This window comes from Eucyclogobius newberryi, unplaced genomic scaffold, assembly GCF_026437365.1.
Source record: "Eucyclogobius newberryi isolate DKJ021-1_F unplaced genomic scaffold, fEucNew1.0.hap1 SCAF_23, whole genome shotgun sequence".
In the NCBI taxonomy this organism is placed as follows: domain Eukaryota; kingdom Metazoa; phylum Chordata; class Actinopteri; order Gobiiformes; family Gobiidae; genus Eucyclogobius; species Eucyclogobius newberryi.
The window spans coordinates 747,263-774,417 of record NW_027315868.1 but is presented as its reverse complement, the minus strand read 5'-3'; the positions used below and the strand labels follow the sequence as shown (position 1 = coordinate 774,417).

The 27,155-nt window shown below is 48.4% G+C and overlaps 1 protein-coding gene across 1 annotated transcript; it reads left to right on the top strand.

The window, feature by feature from the left end:
• Positions 1-6,668: 6,668 nt before the first annotated feature.
• On the top strand, positions 6,669-16,330 carry LOC140372415 (scavenger receptor cysteine-rich type 1 protein M130-like). The gene is made up of 4 exons (XM_072459511.1): positions 6,669-6,678; positions 6,727-7,041; positions 9,137-9,463; positions 16,260-16,330. The coding sequence occupies exons 1-4, from the start codon at positions 6,669-6,671 to the stop codon at positions 16,280-16,282; spliced, it is 675 nt and encodes a 224-aa protein (XP_072315612.1). The 3' UTR covers positions 16,283-16,330.
• Positions 16,331-27,155: the final 10,825 nt, after the last annotated feature.

Sequence of the window (27,155 nt, the reverse complement as noted above, 5' to 3'; positions counted from 1 at the left end):
CCACGACGACACCACCCTCATGGCCACGACGACACCACCCTCATCGCCACGACGACACCACCCTCATGGCCACGACGACACCACCCTCATGGCCACGACGACACCACCCTCATGGCCACGACGACACCACCCTCATGGCCACGAAGACACCACCCTCATCGCCACGACGACACCACCCTCATGGCCACGAAGACACCACCCTCATGGCCACGACGACACCACCCTCATGGCCACGACGCCACGACGACACCACCCTCATGGCCACGACGACACCACCCTCATGGCCACGACGACACCACCCTCATGGCCACGACGACACCACCCTCATGGCCACGACGACACCACCCTCATGGCCACGACGACACCACCCTCATGGCCACGACGACACCACCCTCATCGCCACGACGACACCACCCTCATCGCCACGACGACACCACCCTCATCGCCACGACGACACCACCCTCATGGCCACGACGACACCACCCTCATTCTTCCAGGATTCTCTGGAAGAGAAACGTTCATGACACTGGATTTACACTCGTTTAAATGTAGAACCTTTAGTGTTGGTGATGCTCACTCTGGTGACTCCTCCTCTGCCCGTCGCTACGGTTACAGATCTGGAACCATGACAGAAACGTGTCATTTGGTTTTTGAAGATGACCTTGAAGATGCTCAGTGTTGTGGCTCATCTCATGCAGGTCACTTAAGGTCAGACGTCACTCATTCAAAAGGGAAACTCCACTTTTCCCTCTTTTAAAGACCTTTCCAGGCAGATGATGCATTTGTATTTTCAGAGTCTCAATGGAGTCTGAACAGGACTTGGCTTCAGCCCGCTCTGCTCTGGAGCGACTGGAATCACGCTCTTTAAGATCATTAAAGTATAATCAAAAACAATTATGGCAACAATTGAGTTATAATCAAGTCAAGAGAAGCGCTTTCTGCTTATGGCTTTACATCTGAATTCTGATTTGACTAAGGCCGTGGCTGCAGAGCCGCTGCGCGGTCAAATAACCCAGCAGTTTCAGGAGCCGCGACACAGCCATATAGCCTCATGGCTAACCCTAACCCTAACCTTAACCCTAACCCTAACCCGGCGCGGTCAAATAGCCCAGCAGTTTCAGGAGCCGCGGCACAAAAAACTCTAAACTCTGACTAAAGGTGTTCCTCAAGGATACGTCCTTGGACCAATTGTATTTACATTTACAGCAGCATCCACTTGTGCAGATGATGTGATTCTATTGGTTGGAGCGCCCCCTGCTGCACAAGTGAGTCCAAATATTCAAGTGGATTTTCATCATTTCATTTCATTTCAACAAAACTGTGGATTTAAAATAAATTAAATTCAAATGAAATATGTGTTCTCCAAAAGGCTCCATCAATGGTCATGTGACTAAACAAGTACATGTTAAAAATACTTTCAAACACGTACAAGAGCAGATTGTCATTCTTCCCAAATAAAGTCTAAAACAGTTAATCCAGGCGACATTTGTCCTGAGCTCAGTTTATCACTCAGCTTCATGTTGTGGTGGAAAACTTACTAAAGAACTAATACTCTTTATCTTGTACTTTTGTAACAAATACTTTGATCATGTGACTGAAAAGGCTGAACTGAATCTACTTTCAAAGTACAAATACTGCATTATGTTTGTATAGTTTTGTACTGTATTGTACTTTAGTATCTCATGTTTTAGAACAAAAACAACTGTTTTAAATAGACTTTTGCCTCCATCTACTGGCAGCAGAGGGAATTACACGGGTGAGATGAAGAGCATGCAGTTGTAATGAAGGAGAGTCTGGAGAGGGTTTATAGATCTCAAACAACAATGAAACAATTGCAACAATGAAATTTCCCCATGTGTGGACAATAAAGGATTATCTTATCTTAAACAGCACAGGAGACCTCGGAGCGTGACCTTTGACATCGGGAGTGTATTTGAGGCTCGGAAGGAGAGGACTTTCGAACCAGGAAGTGAATGAAGCTAAATGTTCTCCAGAGTTTGTGACGAGGAACAATGTGAGAACAGAGTTAAAGACAATGTCCTTTGAGGTCCTTGTGTCAGGATAAAGTCGTTTCAATATCGTTCATCGTGACATTTCCCTGCAGCAGTTTAATCGCACTTCAAATGTGTTTCACACAAATATGTCCGCAAATACGAACAAATGTATTTAGCACCACTATCCACAGATAAACTGGCCTCACGGTCCAGAGGGAACCTCACGGTCTAGAGAGGACCTCAGGGTCCAGAGGGAACTTCACGGTCTAGAGAGGACCTCAGGGTCCAGAGGGAACCTCACGGTCCAGAGAGAACTTCACGGTCCAGAGGGAACCTCACGGTCTAGAGAGGACCTCAGGGTCCAGAGGGAACCTCACGGTCTAGAGAGGACCTCAGGGTCCAGAGGGGACCTCAGGGTCCAGAGGGAACATCACGGTCTAGAGAGGACCTCACGGTCCAGAGGGAACCTGATGGTCCAGAGGGAACCTCACGGCCCAGAGGGAACCTCACGTTCTAGAGAGGACCTCACGGTCCAGAAGGAACTTCACGGTCTAGAGGGGACCTCACGGTCCAGAGGGGACCTCAGGGTCCAGAGGGAACATCACGGTCTAGAGGGGACCTCACGGTCCAGAGGGGACCTCAGGGTCCAGAGGGAACATCACGGTCTAGAGAGGACCTCACGGTCCAGAGGGAACCTGATGGTCCAGAGGAGACCTCACGGTCCAGAGGGGACCTCACGGTCCAGAGGGGGGACCTCACAGTCCAGAGGGGACCTCACGGTCCAGAGGGGACCTCACGGTCCAGAGGGGGGACCTCACAGTCCAGAGGGGACCTCACGGTCCAGAGGAACAGAGTTATTGGAGACGTGTTCCACAAAACTAACGCGTTTACCTCGTTCTACCTCGTTCCGCCTCGTTCCACACATGCTTCTTCTTCTTTCAGACTCACACGCTGTCGCCTCGGTTTAAAAGCTCGTCCGGGCCAATCACTCACTGGGTTGGTTATTAAGTAAGTAAGAAGTAAGTAAGAAGTATGTAAGTAAGTAAATAAATACATAAATAAATGCTTCTCTCTTGTGTCGTGCCTTAAGGTTTAATAAACACTTAAATCGTGTAAAACATCAGATTCTGGCCGAGCTCTGGGTTTAAACGAGAAAAACCACAAACGATGAAGAGATAAATATATGTCAAAAACAGGAAACTTTCACAGGCCAGACTCAGACCGGTTTAAGTCCTGGTTTAGTCCTGCTATAGTCCTGCTTTAGTCCTGCTTTAGTCCTGGTTTAGTCCTGCTTTAGTCCTGCTTTAGTCCTGCTTTAGTCCTGGTTTAGTCCTGCTTTAGTCCTGGTTTAGTCCTGCTTTAGTCCTGCTTTAGTCCTGCTTTAGTCCTGGTTTAGTCCTGCTTTAGTCCTGCTTTAGTCCTGGTTTAGTCCTGCTTTAGTCCTGGTTTGGTTTAGTCCTGCTTTAGTCCTGCTTTAGTCCTGGTTTAGTCCTGGTTTAGTCCTGGTTTAGTCCTGCTTTAGTCCTGCTTTAGTCCTGCTTTAGTCCTGCTTTAGTCCTGCTTTAGTCCTGGTTTAGTCCTGCTTTAGTCCTGCTTTAGTCCTGCTTTAGTCCTGGTTTAGTCCTGCTTTAGTCCTGGTTTAGTCCTGCTTTAGTCCTGCTTTAGTCCTGCTTTAGTCCTGGTTTAGTCCTGCTTTAGTCCTGCTTTAGTCCTGGTTTAGTCCTGCTTTAGTCCTGGTTTGGTTTAGTCCTGCTTTAGTCCTGCTTTAGTCCTGGTTTAGTCCTGGTTTAGACCTGCTTTAGTCCTGCTTTAGTCCTGCTTTAGTCCTGCTTTAGTCCTGCTTGAGTCCTGGTTTAGTCCTGGTTTAGTCCTGCTTTAGTCCTGCTTTAGTCCTGCTTTAGTCCTGCTTTAGTCCTGCTTTAGTCCTGGTTTAGTCCTGCTTTAGTCCTGCTTTAGTCCTGCTTTAGTCCTGCTTTAGTCCTGCTTGAGTCCTGGTTTAGTCCTGCTTTAGTCCTGCTTTAGTCCTGGTTTAGTCCTGCTTTAGTCCTGCTTTAGTCCTGCTTGAGTCCTGGTTTAGTCCTGGTTTAGTCCTGGTTTGGTTTAGTCCTGCTTTAGTCCTGCTTTAGTCCTGCTTTAGTCCTGGTTTAGTCCTGCTTTAGTCCTGCTTTAGTCCTGGTTTAGTCCTGCTTTAGTCCTGCTTTAGTCCTGGTTTAGTCCTGCTTTAGTCCTGGTTTGGTTTAGTCCTGCTTTAGTCCTGCTTTAGTCCTGCTTTAGTCCTGGTTTAGTCCTGGTTTAGTCCTGGTTTAGTCCTGCTTTAGTCCTGCTTTAGTCCTGGTTTAGTCCTGGTTTAGTCCTGGTTTGGTTTAGTCCTGCTTTAGTCCTGCTTTAGTCCTGGTTTAGTCCTGGTTTAGTCCTGCTTTAGTCCTGCTTTAGTCCTGCTTTAGTCCTGCTTTAGTCCTGGTTTAGTCCTGCTTTAGTCCTGCTTGAGTCCTGGTTTAGTCCTGCTTTAGTCCTGCTTTAGTCCTGCTTGAGTCCTGGTTTAGTCCTGGTTTAGTCCTGGTTTGGTTTAGTCCTGCTTTAGTCCTGCTTTAGTCCTGGTTTAGTCCTGCTTTAGTCCTGGTTTAGTCCTGCTTTAGTCCTGCTTTAGTCCTGGTTTAGTCCTGCTTTAGTCCTGCTTTAGTCCTGGTTTAGTCCTGCTTTAGTCCTGGTTTAGTCCTGGTTTAGTCCTGCTTTAGTCCTGCTTTAGTCCTGCTCTAGTCCTGCTTTAGTCCTGCTTTAGTCCTGCTTTAGTCCTGGTTTAGTCCTGCTTTAGTCCTGCTTTAGTCCTGCTTTAGTCCTGCTTTAGTCCTGGTTTAGTCCTGCTTTAGTCCTGCTTTAGTCCTGCTTTAGACCAGCTTTAGTCCTGCTTTAGTCCTGCTTTAGTCCTGCTTTAGTCCTGCTTTAGTCCTGCTTTAGTCCTGCTTTAGTCCTGCTTTAGTCCTGGTTTAGTCCTGCTTTAGTCCTGCTTTAGTCCTGCTTTAGTCCTGCTTTAGTCCTGCTTTAGTCCTGGTTTAGTCCTGCTTTAGTCCTGCTTTAGTCCTGCTTTAGTCCTGGTTTAGTCCTGGTTTAGTCCTGCTTTAGTCCTGCTTTAGTCCTGCTTTAGTCCTGCTTTAGTCCTGCTTTAGTCCTGGTTTAGTCCTGCTTTAGTCCTGCTTGAGTCCTGGTTCCTGGACATGGATCTGGTGCTGCTCCTGGTTTTGTGCTTCTTCTTTTCGGGTAAGTGACACTTCTTTTCTCTTGGTTTGTGGCTGTGAGAGTCGCTGTCTTTAACTTCCTGGAAACATTTTAAAAACATGTTGTTATTTCTAATGTCAGGAGGATGAAATATATTCCTGGTGTTTGTTCATAAAAACACACAAATCCTCACACTCGTCGCTCTTAAAGCCTGATTATGTCACATTGACTTCCATAAACACATATTTTCACCTCAAAAGTGGAATCATGTTCAAACTTTTGAGATGAAAAATACAGACATTTTCTTGTGTCGTCAGAGGGACATTGTGGGAGTCATATTTCACATTGATTACAATCGGAAATAGTGAATATTCTGTTTGTCTCCATTTGATTCAAACATGAGCCTCACTTTAGACCTGCACATTATTGGCTTTTCAGATTCTTTTCATCACAGCGTTTGGACTTGAAAAAATGTGTCAAATGATGTCTTTGTTTGTTCTCCAACATTAAAATAGTTGTTTTCTCTTGCGTGTGTCGGGATGATGTGTGCTTTTGACATGTTTGAAGTCAGATTCCACAGGAGGTTTGGAGCTCATCAAATCCCATGTGTTCCTAAAATTAGCTGAAGAGGAAGAGCAGGACTTTCTGCACATTTGTCTAAATAACAGCAAAACCAAAAGAATCACATGTTGTTCTGTCCGGGGCCAGTAATACCACGTTTCATCCTTTATGTGGGACATGCAGCGTCTTAAACACTTTCGTGCTCAGATCAAACTCTAATTGCCGTTGATTTGACTCCATCTGCTTGAAGTCCTTTCTCATAAACAGGACTCACATTTCATGTTTCACACACAGCTCCCAAAACTCTGTCCTCCTTTTGCAGAACACTGGGCCACACACCGAGGATTCTTAGTCCTTAAACGTTCACGTGTTTTATGAGGGAAAATATGTCTTAAGAAGGTGAATAAACGTGTGTCAAACCTCGGAGTTAGCTTCCTGTTTCCATCAAACTGATCAAATGTGTGCTTCACTGACGGGAACAGCAGCCATTTTGTGTCATGCGACCTCCATCTTGTGGACTTTTCTTTGTGCAGGGGTCCTGTCTGAAAAAAACAACGCAGCAGGTAAAGACACTTAGACTGAGGATAACCACTCTGCCACAGTCACACACTCAGAGATGCTGCGTTCACGTGATCTCGGAAACTCTGTGGATCCCAAATCCGACTCGGGAAAACGGCCTTGAACACAACTCGGGTCGGAATGAGGCGCTGGGACAAAGGACTTTGATTTATATCACACACAGATCACATTCAAGACACAATTCAGAGGCAAAACAACTAATTGTAGTATCTTTATTTTAGATGGTAGGCTTTATTTAACACATGTGCTGTCACCTCAACCACTCCACCACTGCAGCTTTCCACTGAATCTAATGAGACGATCAGAGTTCTGCAAATGTAAATGTATGCAGGTAAAGGGGCGGGGCTTCAGCTGCTCAGGTAAAGGGGCGGGGCTTCAGCTGCTCATGTTCATCTTGTCTGTTCAGAGCCGCTCAGGCTGGTGGGAGGAGCCAGTCGCTGTGCTGGGACTGTGGAGGTGAAACACAGAGGAGAGTGGAGACGAGGGGTGACATTTGTTCACTGGGACCTGGGGGCCACAGCTGCTGTGTGTCGAGCCCTAGACTGTGGTTCTGCTGTTTCTGGAGGAGAAAGATATGATTTTCCACGGAGTCATGTGTGGTACATCAGATCTGACTGTGTGAAGAACTCTACAGTGACAGAGTGTGTCGAGAGCAGAGACTCATCTTCTTATGGTCTGGAGGTGGTGTGTTCAGGTAAAAGTCTGGTCTTCAATCCTCAGGTTGATTCTCTCAGATGTTCCTCACAGACTCCTCCTCTCTGTAGCTGGAGTCAGTCATTATGGAAGTATTATTGGCTCAATATAACAGATGATGAACAGTTTGATGCTAAAGCTTTGCGTTAGCTCTCTAAATATCCAAATACGAATAATGAAGAGGGTTTGGGCTGGGACCACCACAGTGTCAGGAGCACAGACTCGTCTCCCTCACGCCGGGGTCTGGAGGTGTGTTCAGCTCTGATATTAAATTCTCCTCTTCACGCTCACATCTTTGTCTCTGAGGATTGAATTTGTACTTTTTATATTATAAATCCAGACAAACAGAACAAGACCAGAGAGAGAAAGAGCAAATACCTGAAAATAAAATGTCCTCCAGGCACATGTCCATCTGTATCTTTCCCATCTGTCCCAGTGTCTGGACAATCTGTCCATGTTTAACTTTAATCATGTTTTAGCTCTAGTTTCTCCAGAGGAACGTCAGCTGTAAAAGATCTCTGTGGAACGTCCAATTAGAGTTTAGATCAGGCCCAAAACATCCAGCCCCACCCGAGTCCTGCACTCATAGAATCAGAGTTACTTTAAGTAACCAGAGTTTGATTGTCAGAATAAAGTGAAAGAGCTTCATGTGTTCACAGCTTTAGTGTTCTACCTGCAGATGTCTCTGGACCAGAAGAGCTCGTCCTCAGACTTCTGACCCATATTATCTCTCTCTGTCCTTTTTTTCTCTCTTTCAGGGCATCTGACTTCCTCTGGTCTCCGCTCTTTCCCCTCTGTTCTTCATCCACGTTCTTTCACTCACACTCCTCCATGTCACACATGTGTGTGTCCTATTGGCTCAGAGTGGTGATGTCACACATGTGTGTGTCCTATTGGCTCAGAGTGGTGATGTCACACATGTGTGTGTCCTATTGGCTCAGAGTGGTGATGTCACACATGTGTGTGTCCTATTGGCTCACAGCGGTGATGTCACACATGTGTGTGTCCTATTGGCTCAGAGTGGTGATGTCACACATGTGTGTGTCCTATTGGCTCACAGCGGTGATGTCACACATGTGTGTGTCCTATTGGCTCACAGCGGTGATGTCACACATGTGTGTGTCCTATTGGCTCAGAGTGGTGATGTCACACATGTGTGTGTCCTATTGGCTCAGAGTGGTGATGTCACACATGTGTGTGTCCTATTGGCTCAGAGTGGTGATGTCACACATGTGTGTGTCCTATTGGCTCACAGCGGTGATGTCACACATGTGTGTGTCCTATTGGCTCAGAGCGGTGATGTCACACATGTGTGTGTCCTATTGGCTCACAGCGGTGATGTCACACATGTGTGTGTCCTATTGGCTCACAGCGGTGATGTCACACATGTGTGTGTCCTATTGGCTCACAGCGGTGATGTCACACATGTGTGTGTCCTATTGGCTCAGAGCGGTGATGTCACACATGTGTGTGTCCTATTGGCTCACAGCGGTGATGTCACACATGTGTGTGTCCTATTGGCTCAGAGCGGTGTGGCTCTGCTGTTTCTGGAGGAAACAGAGGTGGTTTTCCAGATCTGACTGTGTGAAGAAGTCTACAGTCAGAGAGTGAGACTTTACGTCTCCTCGGGCTCTGGATGTGGTTTGTTCTGGTAAAAGTGAGAGTCTGATACATTTTAGGTTTTCTCTTGAACTCGGCGATAAGACGTAAACAATTATAATAATCACAATAATCCTTCCAAACTCATGAGTTCAGGCATTTTATTTGATTTTATTACAAGTTTTATATTGTTTTATTACAAGGAAATAAAAAATATTTTCAATATTAATTTCCTTAACATAAACTTTTAATCAGTGCTTTTAACACAAAAAATATGACATTTGTTCCTCCAAAGTCTGAACCTTTAGTGAGCCTCACGTTCTTCCTCTCTCGCTCCTTCTGCCCTCACCTCACACATTTGACCCTTTATTTACTTTGGAGGGAAACATTTGTGTCGACAGGAAAAGAGAACACTGCACCCAGAATGTGACCTCTGACCCTGGACTCGGGCCTCAGTCGGGTCAAGAATTAAACTTCTTCATCCTCTCTCTCCACAGACTTACTGAATCATCCAATCATCTCCCTGTCTGTGTTAGACGGGGCCTCCGAGGCCCTGCCACAGGGGGTCCGGGTGATGCCGGGGTCAAAGTTCAGGGTCAAATGCTCTGTGGAGCCACAGTTCACAGGAGGCTCCTTCCAGCTCCTCTCTCCCACTGTGGACCTCACTCAGAACCACACCCTGCCCGCTGTCAATCACTCTGCACACTTCCTGTTCTCTGACACTGGCCCCGCCCACAAAGGAAACTACACCTGTGTTTACCACCTGCAGGTGTTCGACCACACCTTCTCCTCTCAGAGCCACGCCCTCCAGCTCAATGTGGAAGGTAAGTACAGCAACACAGCCTCATGTTAGAGTCACAGCCTCATGTTAGAGTCACAGAACCTCATGTTAGAGTCACAGTCTCATGTTAGAGTCACAGTCTCATGTTAGAGTCACAGTCTCATGTTAGAGTCACAGCCTCATGTTAGAGTCACAGTCTCATGTTAGAGTCACAGTCTCATGTTAGAGTCACAGCCTCATGTTAGAGTCACAGTCTCATGTTAGAGTCACAGAACCTCATGTTAGAGTCACAGTCTCATGTTAGAGTCACAGCCTCATGTTAGAGTCACAGAACCTCATGTTAGAGTCACAGCCTCATGTAAGAGTCACAGCCTCATATTAGTCACAGCCTCATGTTAGAGTCATAGCCTCATGTTAGAGTCACAGTCTCATGTTAGAGTCACAGCCTCATGTTAGAGTCACAGTCTCATGTTAGAGTCACAGCCTCATGTTAGAGTCACAGTCTCATGTTAGAGTCACAGAACCTCATGTTGGAGTCACAGCCTCATGTAAGAGTCACAGCCTCATATTAGAGTCACAGCCTCATGTTAGAGTCACAGCCTCATGTTAGAGTCATAGCCTCATGTTAGAGTCACAGCCTCATGTTAGAGTCACAGAACCTCATGTTAGAGTCACAGCCTCATATTAGTCACAGTCTCATGTTAGAGTCACAGCCTCATGTTGGAGTCACAGTCTCATGTTGGAGTCACAACCTCATGTTAGAGTCACGGCCTCATGTTGGAGTCACAGTCTCATGTTGGAGTCACAACCTCATGTTAGAGTCACGGCCTCATGTTGGAGTCACAGCTTCATGTTAGAGTCACAGCCTCATATTAGTCACAGTCTCATGTTAGAGTCACAGTCTCATGTTAGAGTCACAGTCTCATGTTAGAGTCACAGCCTCATGTTAGAGTCACAGCCTCATGTTAGAGTCACAGTCTCATGTTGGAGTCACAGTCTCATGTTAGAGTCACAGTCTCATGTTGGAGTCACAGTCTCATGTTGGAGTCACAGTCTCATGTTAGAGTCACAGTCTCATGTTAGAGTCACAGCCTCATGTTAGAGTCACAGCCTCATGTTAGAGTCACAGCCTCATGTTAGAGTCACAGTCTCATGTTAGAGTCACAGTCTCATGTTAGAGTCACAGCCTCATGTTAGAGTCACAGCCTCATGTTAGAGTCACAGCCTCATGTTAGAGTCACAGTCTCATGTTAGAGTCACAGTCTCATGTTGGAGTCACAGTCTCATGTTAGAGTCACAGTCTCATGTTAGAGTCACAGTCTCATGTTAGAGTCACAGTCTCATGTTAGAGTCACAGCCTCATGTTAGAGTCACAGTCTCATGTTGGAGTCACAGCCTCATGTTAGAGTCACAGTCTCATGTTAGAGTCACAGTCTCATGTTAGAGTCACAGCCTCATGTTAGAGTCACAGAACCTCATGTTAGAGTCACAGTCTCATGTTAGAGTCACAGTCTCATGTTAGAGTCACAGTCTCATGTTAGAGTCACAGCCTCATGTTAGAGTCACAGTCTCATGTTGGAGTCACAGCCTCATGTTAGAGTCACAGCCTCATGTTAGAGTCACAGTCTCATGTTAGAGTCACAGCCTCATGTTAGAGTCACAGTCTCATGTTAGAGTCACAGTCTCATGTTAGAGTCACAGCCTCATGTTAGAGTCACAGTCTCATGTTGGAGTCACAGCCTCATGTTAGAGTCACAGCCTCATGTTAGAGTCACAGCCTCATGTTAGAGTCACAGCCTCATGTTAGAGTCACAGTCTCATGTTAGAGTCACAGTCTCATGTTAGAGTCACAGTCTCATGTTAGAGTCACAGTCTCATGTTGGAGTCACAGTCTCATGTTAGAGTCACAGTCTCATGTTAGAGTCACAGTCTCATGTTAGAGTCACAGTCTCATGTTAGAGTCACTGCCTCATGTTAGAGTCACAGTCTCATGTTAGAGTCACAGCCTCATGTTAGAGTCACAGTCTCATGTTGGAGTCACAGTCTCATGTTAGAGTCACAGTCTCATGTTAGAGTCACAGCCTCATGTTAGAGTCACAGTCTCATGTTAGAGTCACAGCCTCATGTTAGAGTCACAGTCTCATGTTAGAGTCACAGTCTCATGTTAGAGTCACAGCCTCATGTTAGAGTCACAGTCTCATGTTGGAGTCACAGTCTCATGTTGGAGTCACAGTCTCATGTTAGAGTCACAGTCTCATGTTAGAGTCACAGTCTCATGTTAGAGTCACAGAACCTCATGTTAGAGTCACAGAACCTCATGTTAGAGTCACAGTCTCATGTTAGAGTCACAGTCTCATGTTAGAGTCACAGCCTCATGTTAGAGTCACAGTCTCATGTTGGAGTCACAGCCTCATGTTAGAGTCACAGTCTCATGTTAGAGTCACAGTCTCATGTTAGAGTCACAGCCTCATGTTAGAGTCACAGTCTCATGTTAGAGTCACAGTCTCATGTTAGAGTCACAGCCTCATGTTAGAGTCACAGTCTCATGTTAGAGTCACAGCCTCATGTTAGAGTCACAGCCTCATGTTAGAGTCACAGCCTCATGTTAGAGTCACAGTCTCATGTTAGAGTCACAGCCTCATGTTAGAGTCACAGTCTCATGTTAGAGTCACAGCCTCATATTAGTCACAGCCTCATATTAGTCACAGCCTCATGTTAGAGTCACAGCCTCATGTTAGTCACAGCCTCATGTTAGAGTCACAGCCTCATGTTAGTCACAGCCTCATGTTAGAGTCACAGCCTCATGTAAGAGTCACAGCCTCATATTAGAGTCACAGCCTCATATTAGTCACAGCCTCATGTTAGAGTCACAGCCTCATGTTAGAGTCACAGAACCTCATGTTAGAGTCACAGCCTCATATTAGTCACAGCCTCATGTTAGAGTCATAGCCTCATGTTAGAGTCACAGCCTCATGTTAGAGTCACAGTCTCATGTTAGAGTCACAGTCTCATGTTAGAGTCACAGTCTCATGTTGGAGTCACAGTCTCATGTTAGAGTCACAGCCTCATGTTAGAGTCACAGTCTCATGTTAGAGTCACAGTCTCATGTTGGAGTCACAGTCTCATGTTGGAGTCACAGTCTCATGTTGGAGTCACAGTCTCATGTTAGAGTCACAGTCTCATGTTAGAGTCACAGCCTCATGTTGGAGTCACAGCCTCATGTTAGAGTCACAGCCTCATGTTAGAGTCACAGTCTCATGTTAGAGTCACAGTCTCATGTTAGAGTCACAGCCTCATGTTAGAGTCACAGTCTCATGTTGGAGTCACAGCCTCATGTTAGAGTCACAGCCTCATGTTAGAGTCACAGCCTCATGTTAGAGTCACAGTCTCATGTTAGAGTCACAGTCTCATGTTAGAGTCACAGTCTCATGTTAGAGTCACAGTCTCATGTTGGAGTCACAGTCTCATGTTAGAGTCACAGTCTCATGTTAGAGTCACAGTCTCATGTTAGAGTCACAGCCTCATGTTAGAGTCACAGTCTCATGTTAGAGTCACAGTCTCATGTTAGAGTCACAGTCTCATGTTAGAGTCACAGCCTCATGTTAGAGTCACAGTCTCATGTTGGAGTCACAGTCTCATGTTGGAGTCACAGTCTCATGTTAGAGTCACAGTCTCATGTTAGAGTCACAGTCTCATGTTAGAGTCACAGAACCTCATGTTAGAGTCACAGTCTCATGTTAGAGTCACAGTCTCATGTTAGAGTCACAGTCTCATGTTAGAGTCACAGTCTCATGTTAGAGTCACAGTCTCATGTTAGAGTCACAGAACCTCATGTTAGAGTCACAGTCTCATGTTAGAGTCACAGTCTCATGTTAGAGTCACAGTCTCATGTTAGAGTCACAGTCTCATGTTGGAGTCACAGCCTCATGTTAGAGTCACAGCCTCATGTTAGAGTCACAGTCTCATGTTAGAGTCACAGTCTCATGTTAGAGTCACAGTCTCATGTTAGAGTCACAGCCTCATGTTAGAGTCACAGTCTCATGTTAGAGTCACAGCCTCATATTAGTCACAGCCTCATATTAGTCACAGCCTCATGTTAGAGTCACAGCCTCATGTTAGTCACAGCCTCATGTTAGAGTCACAGCCTCATGTTAGTCACAGCCTCATGTTAGAGTCACAGCCTCATGTAAGAGTCACAGCCTCATATTAGAGTCACAGCCTCATATTAGTCACAGCCTCATGTTAGAGTCACAGCCTCATGTTAGAGTCACAGAACCTCATGTTAGAGTCACAGCCTCATATTAGTCACAGCCTCATGTTAGAGTCATAGCCTCATGTTAGAGTCACAGCCTCATGTTAGAGTCACAGTCTCATGTTAGAGTCACAGTCTCATGTTAGAGTCACAGTCTCATGTTGGAGTCACAGTCTCATGTTAGAGTCACAGCCTCATGTTAGAGTCACAGTCTCATGTTAGAGTCACAGTCTCATGTTAGAGTCACAGTCTCATGTTAGAGTCACAGTCTCATGTTAGAGTCACAGCCTCATGTTAGAGTCACAGTCTCATGTTAGAGTCACAGCTTCATGTTAGAGTCACAGCCTCATATTAGTCACAGTCTCATGTTAGAGTCACAGTCTCATGTTAGAGTCACAGTCTCATGTTAGAGTCACAGTCTCATGTTAGAGTCACAGTCTCATGTTAGAGTCACAGCCTCATGTTAGAGTCACAGTCTCATGTTGGAGTCACAGCCTCATGTTAGAGTCACAGTCTCATGTTGGAGTCACAGCCTCATGTTAGAGTCACAGCCTCATGTTAGAGTCACAGCCTCATATTAGTCACAGTCTCATGTTAGAGTCACAGTCTCATGTTAGAGTCACAGTCTCATGTTAGAGTCACAGTCTCATGTTAGAGTCACAGCCTCATGTTAGAGTCACAGTCTCATGTTAGAGTCACAGTCTCATGTTAGAGTCACAGTCTCATGTTGGAGTCATAGCCTCATGTTAGAGTCACAGTCTCATGTTAGAGTCACAGTCTCATGTTAGAGTCACAGTCTCATGTTAGAGTCACAGCCTCATGTTAGAGTCACAGTCTCATGTTGGAGTCACAGCCTCATGTTAGAGTCACAGTCTCATGTTGGAGTCACAGCCTCATGTTAGAGTCACAGCCTCATGTTAGAGTCACAGTCTCATGTTAGAGTCACAGCCTCATGTTAGAGTCACAGTCTCATGTTGGAGTCACAGCCTCATGTTAGAGTCACAGTCTCATGTTGGAGTCACAACCTCATGTTAGAGTCACGGCCTCATGTTGGAGTCACAGTCTCATGTTGGAGTCACAACCTCATGTTAGAGTCACGGCCTCATGTTGGAGTCACAGCTTCATGTTAGAGTCACAGCCTCATATTAGTCACAGTCTCATGTTAGAGTCACAGTCTCATGTTAGAGTCACAGTCTCATGTTAGAGTCACAGTCTCATGTTAGAGTCACAGTCTCATGTTAGAGTCACAGCCTCATGTTAGAGTCACAGCCTCATGTTAGAGTCACAGTCTCATGTTAGAGTCACAGTCTCATGTTAGAGTCACAGCCTCATGTTAGAGTCACAGTCTCATGTTAGAGTCACAGTCTCATGTAAGAGTCACAGTCTCATGTTAGAGTCACAGTCTCATGTTGGAGTCACAGCCTCATGTTAGAGTCACAGCCTCATGTTAGAGTCACAGTCTCATGTTGGAGTCACAGTCTCATGTTAGAGTCACAGTCTCATGTTAGAGTCACAGTCTCATGTTGGAGTCACAGTCTCATGTTGGAGTCATAGCCTCATGTTAGAGTCACAGTCTCATGTTAGAGTCACAGTCTCATGTTAGAGTCACAGTCTCATGTTAGAGTCACAGCCTCATGTTAGAGTCACAGTCTCATGTTGGAGTCACAGCCTCATGTTAGAGTCACAGTCTCATGTTGGAGTCACAGCCTCATGTTAGAGTCACAGCCTCATGTTAGAGTCACAGTCTCATGTTAGAGTCCTTTTGTGCAGCTTCAGACTCATACTTGATCTTCAGAGTCCTGGTCGTTCTACTGTTGATTGTCGTAGTCGTCGTTCTACTTTTCTACTACTGCAAGTACTGGAGTCTTTAGTCCTGGTTTGGACCTGGTTTAGTCCTGGTTTAGTCCTGGTTTAGTCCTGGTTTAGTCCTGGTTTAGTTCTGGTTTAGTCCTGGTTTAGTTCTGGTTTAGTCCTGGTTTAGTTCTGGTTTAGTCCTGGTTTAGTCCTGGTTTGGACCTGGTTTAGACCTGGTTTAGTCCTGGTTTAGTTCTGGTTTAGTCCTGGTTTAGTTCTGGTTTAGTCCTGGTTTAGTTCTGGTTTAGTCCTGGTTTAGTCCTGGTTTAGACCTGGTTTAGTTCTGGTTTAGTCCTGGTTTAGTTCTGGTTTAGTCCTGGTTTAGTCCTGGTTTGGACCTGGTTTAGTTCTGGTTTAGTCCTGGTTTAGACCTGGTTTAGTCCTGGTTTAGTTCTGGTTTAGTCCTGGTTTAGTTCTGGTTTAGTCCTGGTTTAGTTCTGGTTTAGTCCTGGTTTAGTCCTGGTTTAGACCTGGTTTAGTTCTGGTTTAGTCCTGGTTTAGACCTGGTTTAGTCCTGGTTTAGTCCTGGTTTGGACCTGGTTTAGACCTGGTTTAGTCCTGGTTTAGTTCTGGTTTAGTCCTGGTTTAGTCCTGGTTTAGTCCTGGTTTAGTTCTGGTTTAGTCCTGGTTTAGTTCTGGGTTAGAACTACTTCAGTTATTGTTTGTTTGGGGTTTATTCTTCATATTTTTTGACCTGAATGTTTGTTGTGAACAGAACCTCCTGTTGTTTCAGGTCAGGGCCAGAGGCGGCGCTAGAGAGACGCCCGAAGTGGAGCTGGAGTTAGACCTGTTCAGATCCTCCTGACCTGTGGCACTGTAGTCATGAAGTCATTTGAGCGCCTGGTCCTTCACCTCCCCCCTGCTGGACCTCCTGCCACGACTCCATAAAACTGATCAAGTTTGTGGACGACACCACCCTCATCTCCATGACGACACCACCCTCATCTCCATGACGACACCACCCTCATCGGGCTCATCTGGGACGGGGATGAGTCTGTCTACAGGAGGTGGACCGGCTGGTGTCCTGGTCCATCACCAGGACCTCAAGTGGGAGCCACCATTACCAGGACCTCAAGTGGGAGCCTCCATCACCAGGACCTCAAGTGGGGGCCACCATCACCAGGACCTCAAGTGGGGGCCACCATCACCAGGACCTCAAGTGGGGGCCTCCATCACCAGGACCTCAAGTGGGAGCCTCCATCACCAGGACCTCAAGTGGGAGCCACCATCACCAGGACCTCAAGTGGGAGCCACCATTACCAGGACCTCAAGTGGGAGCCACCATCACCAGGACCTCAAGTGGGGGCCTCCATCACCAGGACCTCAAGTGGGAGCCTCCATCACCAGGACCTCAAGTGGGAGCCACCATCACCAGGACCTCAAGTGGGAGCCTCCATCACCAGGACCTCAAGTGGGAGCCACCATTACCAGGACCTCAAGTGGGAGCCTCCATCACCAGGACCTCAAGTGGGAGCCACCATCACCAGGACCTCAAGTGGGAGCCACCATTACCAGGACCTCAAGTGGGGGCCTCCATCACCAGGACCTCAAGTGGGGGCCACCATCACCAGGACCTCAAGTGGGGGCCACCATCACCAGGACCTCAAGTGGGGGCCACCATCACCAGGACCTCAAGTGGGAGCCACCATCACCAGGACCTCAAGTGGGAGCCTCCATCACCAGGACCTCAAGTGGGAGCCACCATCACCAGGACCTCAAGTGGGAGCCACCATCACCAGGACCTCAAGTGGGGGCCTCCATCACCAGGACCTCAAGTGGGAGCCACCATCACCAGGACCTCAAGTGGGAGCCTCCATCACCAGGACCTCAAGTGGGAGCCACCATCACCAGGACCTCAAGTGGGAGCCACCATTACCAGGACCTCAAGTGGGAGCCACCATCACCAGGACCTCAAGTGGGAGCCACCATCACCAGGACCTCAAGTGGGAGCCACCATCACCAGGACCTCAAGTGGGGGCCTCCATCACCAGGACCTCAAGTGGGGGCCACCATCACCAGGACCTCAAGTGGGGGCCACCATCACCAGGACCTCAAGTGGGGGCCACCATCACCAGGACCTCAAGTGGGAGCCACCATCACCAGGACCTCAAGTGGGGGCCTCCATCACCAGGACCTCAAGTGGGAGCCTCCATCACCAGGACCTCAAGTGGGAGCCACCATCACCAGGACCTCAAGTGGGAGCCACCATTACCAGGACCTCAAGTGGGAGCCACCATCACCAGGACCTCAAGTGGGGGCCTCCATCACCAGGACCTCAAGTGGGAGCCTCCATCACCAGGACCTCAAGTGGGAGCCACCATCACCAGGACCTCAAGTGGGAGCCTCCATCACCAGGACCTCAAGTGGGAGCCACCATTACCAGGACCTCAAGTGGGAGCCTCCATCACCAGGACCTCAAGTGGGAGCCTCCATCACCAGGACCTCAAGTGGGAGCCACCATCACCAGGACCTCAAGTGGGAGCCTCCATCACCAGGACCTCAAGTGGGAGCCACCATTACCAGGACCTCAAGTGGGAGCCTCCATCACCAGGACCTCAAGTGGGAGCCACCATCACCAGGACCTCAAGTGGGAGCCACCATCACCAGGACCTCAAGTGGGAGCCACCATCACCAGGACCTCAAGTGGGGGCCTCCATCACCAGGACCTCAAGTGGGGGCCACCATCACCAGGACCTCAAGTGGGGGCCACCATCACCAGGACCTCAAGTGGGGGCCTCCATCACCAGGACCTCAAGTGGGAGCCACCATCACCAGGACCTCAAGTGGGGGCCTCCATCACCAGGACCTCAAGTGGGAGCCTCCATCACCAGGACCTCAAGTGGGAGCCACCATCACCAGGACCTCAAGTGGGAGCCACCATTACCAGGACCTCAAGTGGGAGCCACCATCACCAGGACCTCAAGTGGGAGCCTCCATCACCAGGACCTCAAGTGGGAGCCACCATCACCATGACCTCAAGTGGGAGCCTCCATCACCAGGACCTCAAGTGGGAGCCACCATAACCAGGACCTCAAGTGGGAGCCTCCATCACCAGGACCTCAAGTGGGAGCCACCATCACCAGGACCTCAAGTGGGAGCCACCATTACCAGGACCTCAAGTGGGGGCCTCCATCACCAGGACCTCAAGTGGGGGCCACCATCACCAGGACCTCAAGTGGGGGCCACCATCACCAGGACCTCAAGTGGGGGCCTCCATCACCAGGACCTCAAGTGGGAGCCTCCATCACCAGGACCTCAAGTGGGAGCCTCCATCACCAGGACCTCAAGTGGGAGCCTCCATCACCAGGACCTCAAGTGGGGGCCTCCATCACCAGGACCTCAAGTGGGGGCCTCCATCACCAGGACCTCAAGTGGGGGCCTCCATCACCAGGACCTCAAGTGGGGGCCACCATCACCAGGACCTCAAGTGGGAGCCACCATCACCAGGACCTCAAGTGGGAGCCACCATCACCAGGACCTCAAGTGGGGGCCACCATCACCAGGACCTCAAGTGGGGGCCACCATCACCAGGACCTCAAGTGGGGGCCTCCATCACCAGGACCTCAAGTGGGAGCCACCATCACCAGGACCTCAAGTGGGGGCCTCCATCACCAGGACCTCAAGTGGGAGCCTCCATCACCAGGACCTCAAGTGGGGGCCACCATCACCAGGACCTCAAGTGGGGGCCACCATCACCAGGACCTCAAGTGGGAGCCACCATCACCAGGACCTCAAGTGGGAGCCACCATCACCAGGACCTCAAGTGGGAGCCACCATCACCAGGACCTCAAGTGGGGGCCACCATCACCAGGACCTCAAGTGGGAGCCACCATCACCAGGACCTCAAGTGGGAGCCTCCATCACCAGGACCTCAAGTGGGAGCCTCCATCACCAGGACCTCAAGTGGGAGCCTCCATCACCAGGACCTCAAGTGGGAGCCACCATCACCAGGACCTCAAGTGGGAGCCTCCATCACCAGGACCTCAAGTGGGAGCCTCCATCACCAGGACCTCAAGTGGGAGCCTCCATCACCAGGACCTCAAGTGGGAGCCTCCATCACCAGGACCTCAAGTGGGAGCCACCATCACCAGGACCTCAAGTGGGAGCCACCATCACCAGGACCTCAAGTGGGAGCCACCATCACCAGGACCTCAAGTGGGGGCCACCATCACCAGGACCTCAAGTGGGGGCCACCATCACCAGGACCTCAAGTGGGAGCCACCATCACCAGGACCTCAAGTGGGGGCCTCCATCACCAGGACCTCAAGTGGGAGCCTCCATCACCAGGACCTCAAGTGGGGGCCACCATCACCAGGACCTCAAGTGCCACCATCACCAGGACCTCAAGTGGGAGCCACCATCACCAGGACCTCAAGTGGGGGCCACCATCACCAGGACCTCAAGTGGGAGCCACCATCACCAGGACCTCAAGTGGGAGCCACCATCACCAGGACCTCAAGTGGGGGCCTCCATCACCAGGACCTCAAGTGGGAGCCACCATCACCAGGACCTCAAGTGCGAGCCACCATCACCAGGACCTCAAGTGGGGGCCTCCATCACCAGGACCTCAAGTGGGAGCCACCATCACCAGGACCTCAAGTGGGAGCCACCATCACCAGGACCTCAAGTGGGGGCCACCATCACCAGGACCTCAAGTGGGGGCCTCCATCACCAGGACCTCAAGTGGGAGCCACCATCACCAGGACCTCAAGTGGGGGCCTCCATCACCAGGACCTCAAGTGGGAGCCACCATCACCAGGACCTCAAGTGGGGGCCACCATCACCAGGACCTCAAGTGGGAGCCACCATCACCAGGACCTCAAGTGGGAGCCTCCATCACCAGGACCTCAAGTGGGGGCCACCATCACCAGGACCTCAAGTGGGGGCCACCATCACCAGGACCTCAAGTGGGGGCCTCCATCACCAGGACCTCAAGTGGGGGCCTCCATCACCAGGACCTCAAGTGGGAGCCACCATCACCAGGACCTCAAGTGGGGGCCTCCATCACCAGGACCTCAAGTGGGAGCCACCATCACCAGGACCTCAAGTTTGGGCCACCATCACCAGGACCTCAAGTGGGGGCCTCCATCACCAGGACCTCAAGTGGGAGCCTCCATCACAAGGACCTCAAGTGGGAGCCACCATCACCAGGGCCTCAAGTGGGGGCCTCCATCACCAGGACCTCAATTGGGGGCCTCCATCACCAGGACCTCAAGTGGGGGCCTCCATCACCAGGACCTCAAGTGGGGGCCTCCATCACCAGGACCTCAAGTGGGAGCCACCATCACCAGGACCTCAAGTGGGAGCCACCATCACCAGGACCTCAAGTGGGGGCCTCCATCACCAGGACCTCAAGTGGGGGCCTCCATCACCAGGACCTCAAGTTTGGGCCACCATCACCAGGACCTCAAGTGGGGGCCACCATCACCAGGACCTCAAGTGGGGGCCTCCATCACCAGGACCTCAAGTGGGAGCCTCCATCACAAGGACCTCAAGTGGGGGCCTCCATCACCAGGACCTCAAGTGGGGGCCTCCATCACCAGGACCTCAAGTGGGGGCCTCCATCACCAGGACCTCAAGTGGGAGCCACCATCACCAGGACCTCAAGTGGGAGCCACCATCACCAGGACCTCAAGTGGGGGCCTCCATCACCAGGACCTCAAGTGGGGGCCTCCATCACCAGGACCTCAAGTGGGGGCCTCCATCAGCTCCTCATCAAGAAGGTCCAGCAGAGGATGTAAAGACAAGCTGACAGCAGAGATGATGGTGCAGTTCTACACAGCCATCATTGAGTCCATCCTCACTTCCTCCATCACCTCCTCCATCAACTCCTCCATCAACTCCTCCATCACCTCCTCCATCACCTCCTCCATCACTTCCTCCATCACCTCCTCCATCACCTCCTCCATCACCTCCTCCATCACCTCCTCCATCACCTCCTCCATCACCTCCTCCATCACCTCCTCCATCACTTTCTCCATCACCTCCTCCATCACTTCCTCCATCACCTCCTCCATCACCTCCTCCATCACCTCCTCCATCACTTCCTCCATCACCTCCTCCATCACCTCCTCCATCACCTCCTCCATCACTTCCTCATCACCTCCTCCATCACCTCCTCCATCACCTCCTCCATCACCTCCTCCATCACTTCCTCCATCACCTCCTCCATCACCTCCTCCATCACTTCCTCCATCACCTCCTCCATCACCTCCTCCATCACCTCCTCCATCACCTCCTCCATCACTTCCTCCATCACCTCCTCCATCACCTCCTCCATCACCTCCTCCATCACCTCCTCCATCACCTCCTCCATCACCTCCTCCATCACTTTCTCCATCACCTCCTCCATCACCTCCTCCATCACCTCCTCCATCACTTCCTCCATCACCTCCTCCATCACCTCCTCCATCACCTCCTCCATCACCTCCTCCATCACCTCCTCCATCACTTCCTCATCACCTCCTCCATCACCTCCTCCATCACCTCCTCCATCACCTCCTCCATCACTTCCTCCATCACCTCCTCCATCACCTCCTCCATCACTTCCTCCATCACCTCCCCCATCACCTCCTCCATCACCTCCTCCATCACTTCCTCCATCACTTCCTCCATCACCTCCTCCATCACCTCCTCCTTCACTTCCTCCATCACTTCCTCCATCACCTCCCCCATCACCTCCTCCATCACTTCCTCCATCACTTCCTCCATCACCTCCTCCATCACTTCCTCCATCACCTCCTCCATCACCTCCTCCTTCACTTCCTCCATAACTTCCTCCATCACCTCCTCCATCACCTCCTCCATCACTTCCTCCATCACTTCCTCCATCACTTCCTCCATCACCTCCTCCATCACCTCCTCCATCACTTCCTCCATCACCTCCTCCATCACCTCCTCCACCACCTCCTCCATCACTTCCTCCATCACCTCCTCCACCACCTCCTCCACCACCTCCTCCATCACCTCCTCCACCACCTCCTCCATCACCTCCTCCATCACCTCCTCCATCACCGTATGGTACACTGGAGCCACAGACAGGGACAAACAGAGACTACAGCGCCCTCTGCTGAGAAGGTGATCGGCTGCAGACTTTCATCTCTGCAGGAGGCCACTCCCCTCAGGCAGGAGGCCACTCCCCTCAGGCAGGAGGCCACTCCCCTCAGGCAGGAGGCCACTCCCCTCTGGCAGGAGGCCACTCCCCTCAGGCAGGAGGCCACTCCCCTCAGGCAGGAGGCCACTCCCCTCAGGCCGGAGGCCACTCCCCTCAGGCAGGGGAGTGCCTCCTAGAATAGAAATAAAAATAACAATAAGAATAATTTCTATTCCTTATTAAGAATATGAGAGGTTTTGTCTATAAGAGTTTTGTTTATAATAGGCCATAGGCTGTAACTCAGAATGTGGCTAGAAAAGGAATTTCGCTCCACCACATCAAGACTACTTTTCAGAAGTGGTTTTCCAATCTCAAAGATGTACTTGAGCTGGGGAAAAAGTTCTCCGCATGATTTTTGCCAATATTTGAGGAAATAGGTTGCCAGTTTACCCAAATACGTGACAAATTGGGGTGTACACCCATCTTCATACCTTCTTATTTTTTTCATTCTTTGATTGATTACTTCAGAAATTCAGATTCTCAGAGACATAACTACTTTCTTGGAGGATGTAAAGTGGTGAGACTCTGGGTGCTTTAGTTTATGTGCAAACTTAAGTGCAATTTTGCATGTTATGGTTACGCACTTGAAAACTCTTACTCCACATTTAGTATTCAACTGATGCTTCAACAATGACACATGCTCTAGTCTTGATTCATACTACACTATAAAAACATAATCTAAAAGTAGTATTTTAACCCTTTCAACACCAGTTGCCCAGTTGGAGAAAGAAAACATAGGCTATTGGTAAAGGTTTTATTCTATAGAACGGATATAATTTTATGTAATGTATTTACAATATGAACAATATGAATAATTACAATCATAAAAGCAGTATTTACATCGTGATAAACAGGCTAATTAACATGTGTATCTTTCGATCTAGTATAAGGCAAACTTTCTGCAGAATAGGATATACATACAAACAGAGGAATGATATAAGTATGATTGATGTCAAAATGTGTAAGTACAACACTGGTTTGATTTTGACCTTTTGAGGACAAATATATATCTTGGCAAATTGACAGTAAACAAAGATCAACCTCCTCGGATACATTTACCATGTTAGACAATGTCAATTTATCACTAGCACCTACACACCAAGCTAGTAAGTTATAAAGTTCAATTGGCACAATCTTTCTGGCAGAGGAAACATTTAGATCCTCTGATGTAGGAGGCAGATTTACATCCATACTAGGGGCACTTTTGACCGCTTGTTTCATCCATACTAGGGGCACTTTTGACCGCTTGTTTCATCCATACTAGGGGCACTTTTGACCGCTTGTTTCATCCATACTAGGGGCACTTTTGACCGCTTGTTTCATCCATACTAGGGGCACTCTTGACCGCTTGTTTCATCCATCCTAGGGGCACTCTTGACCGCTTGTTTCATCCATCCTAGGGGCACTCTTGACCGCTTGTTTCATCCATCCTAGGGGCACTCTTGACCGCTTGTTTCATCCATACTAGGGGCACTCTTGACCGCTTGTTTCATCCATACTAGGGGCACTTTTGACCGCTTGTTTCATCCATCCTAGGGGCACTCTTGACCGCTTGTTTCATCCATCCTAGGGGCACTCTTGACCGCTTGTTTCAGTGATACTAGGGGCACTCTTGACCGCTTGTTTCATCCATCCTAGGGGCACTCTTGACCGCTTGTTTCATCCATCCTAGGGGCACTCTTGACCGCTTGTTTCATCCATCCTAGGGGCACTCTTGACCGCTTGTTTCATCCATCCTAGGGGCACTCTTGACCGCTTGTTTCATCCATCCTAGGGGCACTCTTGACCGCTTGTTTCATCCATCCTAGGGGCACTCTTGACCGCTTGTTTCATCCATACTAGGGGCACTTTTGACCGCTTGTTTCATCCATCCTAGGGGCACTCTTGACCGCTTGTTTCATCCATCCTAGGGGCACTCTTGACCGCTTGTTTCAGTGATACTAGGGGCACTCTTGACCGCTTGTTTTATCCATACTAGGGGCACTTTTGACCGCTTGTTTCATCCATCCTAGGGGCACTCTTGACCGCTTGTTTCATCCATCCTAGGGGCACTCTTGACCGCTTGTTTCATCCATCCTAGGGGCACTCTTGACCGCTTGTTTCATCCATCCTAGGGGCACTCTTGACCGCTTGTTTCATCCATCCTAGGGGCACTCTTGACCGCTTGTTTCATCCATCCTAGGGGCACTCTTGACCGCTTGTTTCATCCATCCTAGGGGCACTCTTGACCGCTTGTTTCATCCATACTAGGGGCACTCTTGACCGCTTGTTTCAGTAATACACCTGCACTGTAAACTGTCCTTGAGAGCTCTCGCAGTGCTGCATCTTTACCACTTTCTGGCACCATTTCTCCATCACTACATGACATCTCAGAAACTGACATATCAGTTTCAGTTGAAAAATCCTGGTGGAGAAGTCCTGTCGTCACCGTGGAAACCATTTCACTCAGGTTTCTTCTTGGTGGTTTGTGAATATTCAGCTGTGGGAAGTCTCGCTGTAATCTCTTCTTCAGAAGATCGGATCTGTAAAAATTAGACAAGGAATAGAAATTCATAAGTATTGATAGATTACTATTTTATTTGTGTTTTAGTTTTAGAATTATTATTTTATTTGTGTTTTAGTATCCTATGTTTGTTGTTTATTTTGTGTTGTGTTTTAACAGGGTAACCACTTTTCTCACTGGGTTTTCCCTGTATAAATAAACAAAATGAATGGAAATATGTAGACTCCTGTAGCTAACTGGATTGGTTTGATCTTGAATGAAATTTCATGAATAAACATAGCTGTGATGTTTATCTGATCTTCTCTTGTTTTCTTTCATAAACAATAAGAATAATTTAATTACCGGTAACTTCCATGACCAGGGTGTTTTTTGATGAATTTCTGGAACAGGGACAAGAGCATCTTCTGAGGATTTCCTGGTTTTCAATCAGTCGTGTCCGGATGACAGTGTCACAGAATGCTGTATGCCTGCCGTACTCCCAGACTTTAGCTCACCTGTATAAAGCAAGGAAATGCAGTGATTGGTCAGTGATTGAAATATACTAGCTCACTACAAACAGAAATTTGCTTTGATTCAAACGTCTTTAAAATTATCGTGTAGTCATTACAATCATTTTCAATTAAATTATGAATTTATCTAAATATATGGAAATATATATATATTTTATTTGATTACCAAAATGTTACCTTTCATCACTTGTCTTCTTTGTCAGAAAGCTTGTGTATTCTTTGTAACACCTCTTGTGATAGAGGTGCCTCTGGTACACATCAGGATGGATTCATCTGCTCTTGATTCAGCTGCTTTGACCAAACTTCCCAGTAAAGGAGAAGTAAAAGAATTTCAATCAAGGGTGAGCACAATCAGTAAACAATCGCAAAAGTTGTATTGCCTTTTTATTCAACTCACATCATCATACAGTCTTACGTACATTACATCTACACCTACATGTAATAAACTAGGCACATATTCCTATAGTGATCTGTTCTTTTCTTCTGTATCTACCTCTGGATCTTCCTGCGTTGCATCAATGAAATGTCCCCATGTGGGACAATAAAGGATTATCTTATCTTATCTTTTCTATGTATATTTTGGCCAACTTATTTCACTGTGATTAGTCCTATTTACCACGAGCAAGAGAAAACACACATGCAAGAATCAGTATATAATCTACTCACCAGCAGTTAAAGTTTCAGCTTGGACCAATTTATCTTTCTTTGTCTTGTGAGCCTCTTTGATACAGCGATCAACCTTCTGCAAATGATGCAAACTGCAGGAAGTACATTGCTCGACTTTTTAGATGATTTTGTCTTAACATCTGTGGTAGATCTCAGTGGTTTGGGAGAAGGTGGCAGAGTTGATGTGGTAGATTCAGCGTCATCCTCACCCTCTCCATGCTGCCCACAGACCGACTGTTTTGCTTTTCAGCACTAGTAATTTGTTTCTTGTCAATGAAACGTCTATAGCATGTAGGGTGAAACGTCTATAGCATGTAGGGTGAAACGTCTATAGCATGCAGGGTGAAACGTCTATAGCATGTAGGGTGAAACGTCTATAGTATGTAGGGTGAAACGTGTATAGCATGTAGGGTGAAACGTCTATAGCATGTAGGGTGAAACGTCTATAGCATGTAGGGTGAAACGTCTATAGCATGTAGGGTGAAATGTCTATAGCATGTAGGGTGAAACGTCTATAGCATGTAGGGTGAAACGTCTATAGCATGTAGGGTGAAACGTCTATAGCATGTAGGGTGAAACGTCTATAGCATGTAGGGTGAAACGTCTATAGCATGTAGGGTGAAACGTCTATAGCATGCAGGGTGAAACGTCTATAGCATGCAGGGTGAAACGTCTATAGCATGTAGGGTGAAACGTCTATAGCATGCAGGGTGAAACGTCTATAGCATGCAGGGTGAAACGTCTATAGCATGTAGGGTGAAACGTCTATAGCATGTAGGGTGAAAAGTCTATAGCATG

Bases quoted from the DNA above. Each gene is read 5' to 3' on its own strand.
- LOC140372415 (XM_072459511.1), top strand. The intron at 7,042-9,136 runs GTAAAAGTCTGG...CTCTCTCCACAG, and splicing joins TCTGGAGGTGGTGTGTTCAG to ACTTACTGAATCATCCAATC. The intron at 9,464-16,259 runs GTAAGTACAGCA...CTGTTGTTTCAG, and splicing joins CCTCCAGCTCAATGTGGAAG to GTCAGGGCCAGAGGCGGCGC.